Below are 10,000 nucleotides of genomic sequence, written 5' to 3'. Positions count from 1 at the left end.
TCTCAATGAAATAAAGAGATAAAGGAATCTAAAGATTAGAGAATAAGAGCTAATAGAATAGCATGAAAGCCAGCTCCACAACAATGTAACACTAATAATCCATTTCAATAAACTAGTAAAATTTAGCAGCTGGAATCATAAGACATAATGCAAGAAGAAAGAACAAAGGAGGATACACCAATGTACTGAAATAATACTTCAATGGTTATATAAAAAGGGCTCCTCAGTCTGACTCTCAGCGCCCTTATTCTATACTTTCCTGATAAAATATAAATATGATGCACTGCAAAATGTATTTTACCATTAAGATGAGCAGCAGTGGCTCTTAAAAACAAAACACAGGAGCAACTACAAAACCACTAACTTCATGACTTCATTACTTTTACTATGTTTTGAATACTTACCACTTTCATGCACTGTGGCCTCAGTGATTCTGTTCTTCATCTGTTCCTCCCGGATCCTCTTCTGCTCTTCATAGTACTCAAATAGCTCAGGGGGTAATTTCTCCCCTACACCTCGTGTTGGGAGCAGCAGTGTATTCTGTGCATCATAACCCTTCATCATTCGTAGAATCTGCATGAAAATAAGTTATGTTGTCAGAAGCAACAGAAACGAAAGAATAACTATTTTGTTCCACTTTTTTTTTCTAAATTGACTTCATCTTACTGTACTCTATGTAAAAAAATGTACAGTTCTGTGAGATACTCATCATTATACTAAACAACTAAAATGTTACAATCTTCACATTGTTGAATGGGTTATAATGCCCTCTTAAGAAACACAAAAGACCTGCAAAGATTTTTTTTTCCATGATCCATAGTGAGAAATGGCATGGAGCTCCAAAAGCTGTAACTAGCAGCATATGTTAAGAAGGTAGAGTGAATACAGTCACAGCGGGTTTGTGTTACCAATTTCCTTGGCTGAGTTACAACACACATCAAATTTCTGAATTTTTAGCACCAAAAAGGGGAACTCTAAAAGCATGAAAAAGAAAACTGCGGTAGGGGGCTGTAACCCTACACCCTCTAATTTATATATGTAAATTCCATGGTTGCACTATAGTGAAAAAAGTGGAAAAACACAATAGTGTACTCAATGGCTCTCATAATCCAAATAACTGTGGCAAAGCACACCACAATATGCAAAATTAAATTAACAGTAGCTCGAATAAGTATGCCTCAGTGGAGGGTAGGCAGAACTATATTAACAAAATTAGAAGCCATAAGGGCTCCACATAAATTAAGTTAGACAAACGTATCATAAAAATCCACAAGACACTGCCATAATTCAGAAGCTGAAAGGGTCATAATATGTTCTGGATAGGTTTGGCCTTGTAACAAAGTATGCCTCCTTTACAAAAAAATAACCGTATCAGATTTTATGAAGAAAAAAAGCAGCATGCTACATGGCTTATTCCATATACTGATTAAACCAACAGTAGATAGTAAGAACTTCCAAAACTTTGCAATATGCATTACATGCATTAGCCTGTTAAACTAAGGACAGTGATTATTTATATGTACACCTGTCTAATAGATGTTCTCAAATATACACAAACTTAAATTTTTAATGTTTTACAACTAGTCTTATGGATTTTGCTAACAAAGACCTTATACAGATCAGTATCACCATGACTAAAATACCTCGTAACAAATTCTTTCTGTCTTTAGCCGTTTAATTCTCAAATTTATCTAAGTCATAGCAATGAGTATATAGAATCATATCCTGCTTTTCTCAAATCTAGCAAAAGACTGGGCAGCACAACATGGATAAATAGTTTTCCTTAGCTCTGAGTGCCTCTGACAGAAAAATTGCACCCAGCACAGCCCAAAGAAAGAAAATATTCTGAAGGAAGGAAGGAAGGAACAGGATTGTTAACATTACTCACATGACTTTTAAGAGAACAGATGAGCTTTCAGACTAGGAAATTATTGCAAACATATTAGATACGCAAGATCTTTATGACTGGTCACCTCTAAAAAACCTCAACTTGGATCAAGCAGTTCAGTACTTTAATGACGTATTCCTGCAAATCTTAAATAATCTTGCTCTTGTTAGGAAAATACGTTCCAAGTCCAAACAACTTCCTTACTTTACCAAAGAGATTATCCTCCTGCTAAAACAGTGGGACAAAGTCTGGTCCCACTATCATAAAAACAAAAATAGTGACAATGATGCAACCTATCGACAGCTCAGAAATCAGGCCTAAAACCAAATTAGACTAGACGAAAAGACTTATTTCCAATCTTGTCAACAAAAATTCCAAAACAACCCTCAAAAATTCTGGCAATCTATCAGCCTCCTCCTAAACCCAGGAAGACCACCCACTCTACCCCAACAACTAATGGCACCACTGAATGCATAGCTACATAAGTCAGTACCCACTTTATCACCTTCATCTTCTCATTACTTAATAAAAATGTAAATTCCCCACTAACAATGTAAATTCCCCACTAACAATGTAAATTCCCCACTTTCCTTACCACCTCCACCCTCTGACCCCAATAATACTCCTTTTTTTTAAAACCAGTCCCAACTAATTATATACAAAACCTCCTAACCAAAATAAAACCATGCACTTCTGCTGCAGATCAGTTACTTGGAGAATTCCTTAAACTTGCTTCTCTATCTATCTCCTATACTATATCTCTTCTTATTAACTGCTCTATCTCTGAACAGTACGTTCCCCCTGCTTTGGAAAATATCTCATGTCATACCCCTTCACAAAGGAGGCCCCTCTACTGACCTTTCTAACTATAGGTCCATAGCCATACTTTCTCCACTTTCCAAAATCTTAGAAAAATGCCTGCATAAACAGACTCTAGACCACCTTCTAACACATAACCTTCTATCTTCTACTCAGCATGGCTTCTGTCCCAAACATAGCATTAACACTGCCCTATTAAGTTTCACTAATACTATAAACCACCTCAAAAACAATAACCACATTGTCTCTGCTACCTTTCTCAATATGTCAAAAGTCTTTGACACTGTATCCCACCATATACTCCTAAACAAAGTTGTCTGTCTCAACTTCATCTCCAATGCACTCCAATGGTTCCACAGCTACCTCTCCAGCCATAAACAAGCCACCTTATGGGAACATAAACTATAACCTCTTTTGCCTATCACTGTCGGCATCCCACAAGGCTCTATCTTAGGGCCACTTCTCTTTATTATCTTTAACAATGATCTCTATACTGCAGCATCACCTGCCTCTATCATACAATATGGTGATGATGCTTCCCTCATTTGTTCTGCCCCCTCCATAAATGAACTCCAAGTGAAGTTTCAGACAGTCCTTAATAATACTGAAAAATACTTCTCACATCACCAAATGATTCTAAATCCAAACAATACCAAACTTAGGATATTTTCTAAACCCTCCAATAAAAACCAACAAAAGCATCTCTCTATCTTCGCCTCTAATGGTACAAAGACTAAACCTGTCGAATATACTAAACTCCTTGGTGTTACCCTAGACTGTAACCTAAAATTTGACAGACATATTGCTTTAACAATCAAAAAAGTTTACACAAAATTAGATGCCCTCTACAGGGCTACACCATATCTGTCTAACCATGCTAGAATTGATACTGCCAGAACTTACCTACTTTCTACCCTTCTCTATCATTCACAAATTTTCACAAACCTTCACAAATATGATTTAAATAGCCTAGAAGCTTGCTATAATAAAACCTCCAAATTTGCCTCAAACCTTCCTCCTAGAACACACCATTGTATAGCCCTCCAAAAACGAAACTGGATTGAACTCCAAACTTACTAGCCCTAAACCAACTAATAGTAGCTCACTCAGTTATTCATAACCCCAACTTTTGCCCAGCCTTATCTAATCTCATACAACCCTATTCCAACCTTACCTCCCTCTGCAGATAAAAGCTTACTCAAAGTCGTGAAATCCCACAATACTCATGGTGACTCTTTATACAGGTTCTCCATAGCCAAAACTTGGAATTCCCTTCTACAGCATTTGCTATCTATACCAAATACCCATGGCTTCAAACGGCAACTTACAAATTATTTCTTCAGTCACTGGCTATGCTCCTATACTACCCCTGGCTAAGCAATTCACACTTTCCCACCTACTGTGTTTTTTCTATCCGTGTAACTAAATATTGTTTGAGTTCTATTGTCGTTGTTGACATCATAATTGACTTTTCTGGTTTGATGTGTGACTTTTCATCTTGAATAAACTTGTTTTTACACTGTATTTTATTATTATGTTAAACTGTCATAGTTACATTTTTGATACTGTAACTACCATATCTTAGTATAAATACTGTAAATCTTTTTGGAAGCTTTTCTCCCCAGGTATCCACTGAAAACGGGCTTGCTTATAGCCCAGACAGACACTACCCTGGGCGGTTACCAAATATAAATAAATAAAATAAATAAATAAATTTCCCTAGAGACTCAGGGCCTGCAAAAACAGATTAACAAGCAGCAAGAATGCATTTCTGCTAAGCAGCAAGATTTACAAGATGTGCAGTTGGATTTCAAAGGGAAGAGTGATAAAAATATAAGACCAGTACTTGCAGATACATCAGTTACTGTGAGAGGTTAAGGTGCAAGTGACTAAAATAGATAATTCTGAAAATCAACAGTACGAAGAAAACATAAGCTTAGGCTCAGATCTGTTGTCATATTTTCACAGTAAATTTCTTCCTACTTTAAATGTTCCTACTTACATGGATTGGGGGATAGACACAAGGAGCCAGGAGACCCAGACAGGTTACCTGCAATTTACATATGCAGCCAATATCGGCTTGTAAATAATGTTTATCAGCTTTATGGTGTTAAAGAGGGAGGATCCCTTGCAAGTGTTTTTTCAGGTGTATTCCAAATCTCCATCAGTGGCTGAGTGGCATTCAATGAAGTAAGACAGGATATGAAGTGATTGGACTATGTTTCCTGAACTGACTACCCGGCCAAGCTTGTTGTAGTTGTGGAGGATCAGTGTAAAAGGTTTTCAACTCCAGAGATTGGTTCTGAACTTTATTTGGAAACTATAGGCCGCAACATCACATGCCTCTCAGTGAGGTTCCAGAGGGGCAGAAGTAGCTACTTCAGAAGGTGCTCCAGAAAACAGCACCCCTAGGAAATGCACTGGTCTTCTATTAGAAGAAGGGTGAGGGAAACTGAGGATACTGCTCTCTAGCTGGATGTAGCAGCGAAAATGGGCAAGGGAGGGACTTCCTACCAGGAGTGCATAGCAAGTTTATTCTGTCCCACAAATCTTTACAGACAGGAGAAAAACAGTGTTCACAATCAGATACAATGAGTGTACAGCAACAAAGAAAACAGAAGGAAGTTATATAAACAGACAGACGCCTTCCTTGCCATTATCACAGAAGTAAAGAAGCAGACTCCAAGAAGGTGGAAAGACTTTCTGATTTCCGATTCAGCAAATGAAGAGGGGATCTCCACGGAGAGGAAGATACCGTATTTTAAGACAGCATAGAGAAAAAAAACAGAGGAAACAAGTGTTGTCAGACTTCCTGATACACCAAGCATCCAGAAAAGTTTAGCTCTGATGTGCGGCTGGCAGAATAAACCAGGTAATGATATGAGTTCTTAATTATTTTGGGGACAGTGAAGCCCTCACATTCAAAACACTAATTGGAATATAGTAAACAAGTCAAATGCTGGATGTTAGATTCCAGTGACGTCGTACTTTTTACAACACAGAAGTATTCAGAAAGAAACTCATTAATGCAGGCATAACTGTGTTTTTTTAATAACTTCTTAAGGAAAAACAAATGTCTGTCAACTCCACCTACTTTAAAATATTAATATGTCATTAAAATATATTCATGCCTGTCTTACAGAATCAATTTAATTATATTTCAATTATAATTCAGCAAAAGAAGATTTTCTTGAAGTTAAATTAACAAACTGATTTTGGTGACAGAAGCCCACTACTGTTATTTACCAGTCTCCTTACATTATATAATTAACTAATCAAAACTTAAAGGGCTGCACATAATCATTCATCACTGCTTATGTAAAGTTTTATGCCAGTTTTGGGTGCTCCATAAGACAGCTACATAACACACCCTGGACCGTGAAGACAGGGCAGTGAATCATCTTCATCTGTGCTGAAAGGAAGACAGTTTGTTATTTAGTAGAGTTGTGCATTACATATCAAGACTACCATACAATATTCTGAATGCTGACTTCACTTAGGACCTCCTGTCTGGTCTTCAGGCATATATATTGAAGAAGAATACTGTAGCAGGGATGGAAACAAATTTAAACTCTGTGTACAAAAAATATGAAATTAACAAGATCAAGAAGGAGGAAAGGCTGGGGCTATTACACCTCATATTGATGTTAACATCATTACTTGCTTCTAAGAGCCAGGCATTCAATAATGGTGTACAGAAGATAATATAGTGCTACTGGAAAATTTATCAACATCTTCACAGGATCAGGGGTATTGAGAAGATGTTGTTAGTAGTGGCTTTATTCTGCTGGAACCAGGCGAAAATGTGGCATTCAATCCTTAGCTGAATAATTAGGTGCCCATTCATGATAAGATCAGAGCAAAAGATTATGGACAGTCTCAGAGAGTTGCATGGAGTTAAGTCAGACTACAGTGTAACAAGTCACAAGGCATAAATATGAGACTCTTGAAATACTTAAGGGCAAAACTTGTCAGCAAAAACTGAATTGTTGTAATGTGGAGAAATCATTAAGAAATAAAGTGTTGCTTGACCCAAAAAGATAATGAATCTCCCTCTCAAAGAGTTTCCTATCACTTTACCAGAAAGTGTCACTTTCTAATACTTTTGAATGGAAAAAAGACTTGAAATGAAGAGCATTTAAATTACTTTTTAAAGCAAGTTGATCTTTATGGGGGATAATGATCCAGACATGTCTTTTGCAGGATGCTTGGTGGGATGTCACTGTACCTTGGAGGAATTAAGAAATCCCCCACTGGAATGACTACCAGCAATGAACTGGTCATTTATGGTACCATTCAAAATTGTGAATCATGTATTCTGGTTTCACAAAATTGGGTAATGCCACTCAAAATGAACAGGAAAAAGCAATTATCTTTCAATGATAAACACAGAAGGTAGCCATGGAAATGTGAAGGAGTGGTGGAGCTGTAGCCCTTATAACTTAATAATGAAAACAGACAAAAATTAAGAACTTGCACAATACATGGTAACTAAAATGGTGTCTAACAACTTTGTTTTCAATGTCATTTGGCTAAATGGTTAACATGCAGTTATGAGCCATGACATAAGTTAAATGTGAAGCAGAGTTCCTCACTAACCCAATGCAAGTGCAACTTGGACAATTGGATGGGAAACCAAAAATTCATCCCTGGTTTGGCACCTATGTCTATAATGGAAACAGGTAACCTGTAAATGGTTCATATACCAGACCCATGCTTACACTTACCAAGGGTATCAGAACTTGTCAGAGATTTGGGATGCATGGCTAGGCTTAAAAAGCCCCTTGTGGTCATTAGTCTAGTAAACACCTCTGAACCTATGAACAATCTATGATGTATGTGGCCTAGCCAGGCTAACTGCATACAACATACCTAACAAGTTTTGGGAAGCTGCAGTAGACTATTTTAGCTTACATATAAGAAGCTGTTGCTTTTTTTTACATGACTGGTCAACTTATAAAGGTTAAAAAAGATGTAGACTTAAGCTATATATCTAGTACAGAAAACCATTAGCAACCAACCACTAGATTTTCAATTTAAGAATAAAACTACCGTCTCTGTATCATCTCTAGCTTCACTATATGGCTCAATGCAAACAGCTGGTCAGCTGCATTGCATTCTAGTCAGAAACCAAACTTCTCATCTCCCATCTTACTTTTCACTACTGTTTTGATTAATTAATTACCCTCTCCAGCACTTTCATGCAGTATGATAGGCAGCAAGTGTAGCTAGGGCTATGCAAGAAGGGCAACTACTCCAAGCAGAAAGTGTTGGGGGATGTGAACAGCTGTTCCAGATCTTTCTTTAATGCAATACTGGCTTTTTAGAGCTGGTACTGCATTTGTGGTCAAGCCTGAGCATTATAGCATGCAATGTGTGGTAGAAACAGTAGCAACTGCTTGCTACATTATAGCAAGTAGTGTGTAACAGTTCAACATGTATAAACTGTAGCGACTGTTTGCTACATTAGTAGTTGGCAGTCTGATCCAGTTTAAAAAGGATAATTATTATTTTTTTTTAACCACACAAGGTTCATTCTGGAGACCAGATAAGGGTATGAAACGTTTTTCACACTCCTGGGCTCAACTATCTATTACTGAATGGCTATTACTGAAGTTTCTAGGGTCTCATACCCTTATCTGGTCTCCAGAGTGAACCTTGTGTGGTTATACGTATTGATAGTTCACTCTTTCATCTCTTATTTGGTTATTATTTTTTTTTAACTAAAGTATGAGCACTGTAGTACTCCGTGCAAGCAGGGCATGCCAAAGGAGGACTGGGAGCAGGGATACACAAATGTTTTTTTATTTTTTTTATATAAATACAAGAGCTGGAGGCCTAGCTCTAACCATAATTATTACAGTGAATTAACTGTTTTTTTTTTGCTCTTCATTTGAAGAGCTGAGGGGGTGGGGCACTGGTTCATAGTACTGGAGCTGAGGGGGTGGGACACTGGTTCATAGTACAGGTCCTGGGAACTGGTTAAATCAGCTACACCTTTGATGACAGGAGTTTAATACTTCTCATTTGCCTGTAGGTATGAATATCCCCTTTGTTCTTACACACTGGCACTAGAATGCCTATTCTTCAATTATCTGGGATATACCTCCTTCTCCATACAATGGTAAATTCCCTTAGGAGAGATTTCTCTCCAAATGCCCCTAACATCTTGATCATATCTGCTGTGATTTCATTGAGGCAGCTGATTTCACTGACTTCATCTTTTTTAGTGATCAATGTATTCTTCTAGGGTAAGCTCTCCTTCCTCTTTCTTTGTAGCTGAACATATGGCAGTACAGATTCAGTAATGTTTTCTTAATTTAGAAGCCTCTTGAAGTACTCCTTCTATCTGCCTTCCATGTGCTTTGGGCTGAAGAGCAGACCATTGCTGGCATCCCTTATGAATAGTGCCTGCTGAGTATCTTCATTATCTGTCTGTAGGTGTCTGGCAACTTGATAGATCTTCTTTGTAATATCTAATTGTGCAGTTCTACATTTGCAGAAACCATACAACAAGGTCCAATGAAAGCCGCTTTAGGCAGCTATAGAACAGTTTAATGATTTGAAGACATTGATTGAATAGGTGCAGGCTATGTATAAGTACCACTGTCAAGTGTGAATGGTGTCTGGAGGAGTTCTCAGTGGGAGTGGGTGTGCATCAGACCTCAGCTCTGAACCCACTCCTGTTCATATTTGTGACAGACTACTTTAGCAAATAGTTCATAGGTGACTGGTCAACAAAGCTGCAGACAATGTGGCTCTGTAAGCTGACACTGAACAGGAACTTCAGCAAACAACAGGGAACTGGAATGCAGTGCTGAAGGCACATAAGATGAAACTGAGTATGGGGAAGACAGTGGTCAAGACAACAAAGTTCATTTGCAGTCAAACATTGCATAGCTCATTTATGTTTTGCCTTCTTTTAAATTTCATTCCTCCCCTGTATGTACTGTTCTCACAATTCCCATTTGTTCCTATGAAGTTTGCTCCTACCCTTTTCTAAAATATCGATTTCATCTGTTTTACCTCTGTAACTATATTCACTACTTCTGGTGTAGTTGGTGTAGATTCTGATTTCCATTTTCTAGTTACAGCTTTTTTTGCAGCCACCATAATTAGACAAAGCTGCTACCTCAGTGTTCTCTTAGTTCTTAGAATTCTTTCTGTTAGCTTATGAGTGAAACATTTTGTATGGTTACTCTTATTCTCCTTAAGGATCTGCATCTAAAATCCCATTCTCTCCTTATTTCCTGAGCTTCCTCCCCATTTCATCATCATCCCTTTCCACTTTGA

General features: G+C 37.7%; 1 protein-coding gene across 1 annotated transcript in view; it reads right to left on the bottom strand.

Moving 5' to 3' along the window:
• The window catches only part of HYDIN (HYDIN axonemal central pair apparatus protein), a 6,673,197-nt gene that overhangs the window by 3,386,346 nt on the left and 3,276,851 nt on the right, over window positions 1-10,000 (bottom strand). The window contains exon 36 of the mRNA XM_044079523.1: window positions 405-573. Within this exon, the coding sequence (XP_043935458.1) occupies window positions 405-573 (169 nt within the window). The remainder of the gene's footprint in view (window positions 1-404; window positions 574-10,000) is intronic.

This window comes from Protopterus annectens, chromosome 8.part0 (assembly GCF_019279795.1).
Source record: "Protopterus annectens isolate FY-2018-M chromosome 8.part0, PAN1.0, whole genome shotgun sequence".
Lineage (NCBI taxonomy): Eukaryota > Metazoa > Chordata > Ceratodontiformes > Protopteridae > Protopterus > Protopterus annectens.
Note: the sequence above shows the minus strand (reverse complement) of the source record. Positions and strands in the feature narration are given on the sequence as shown.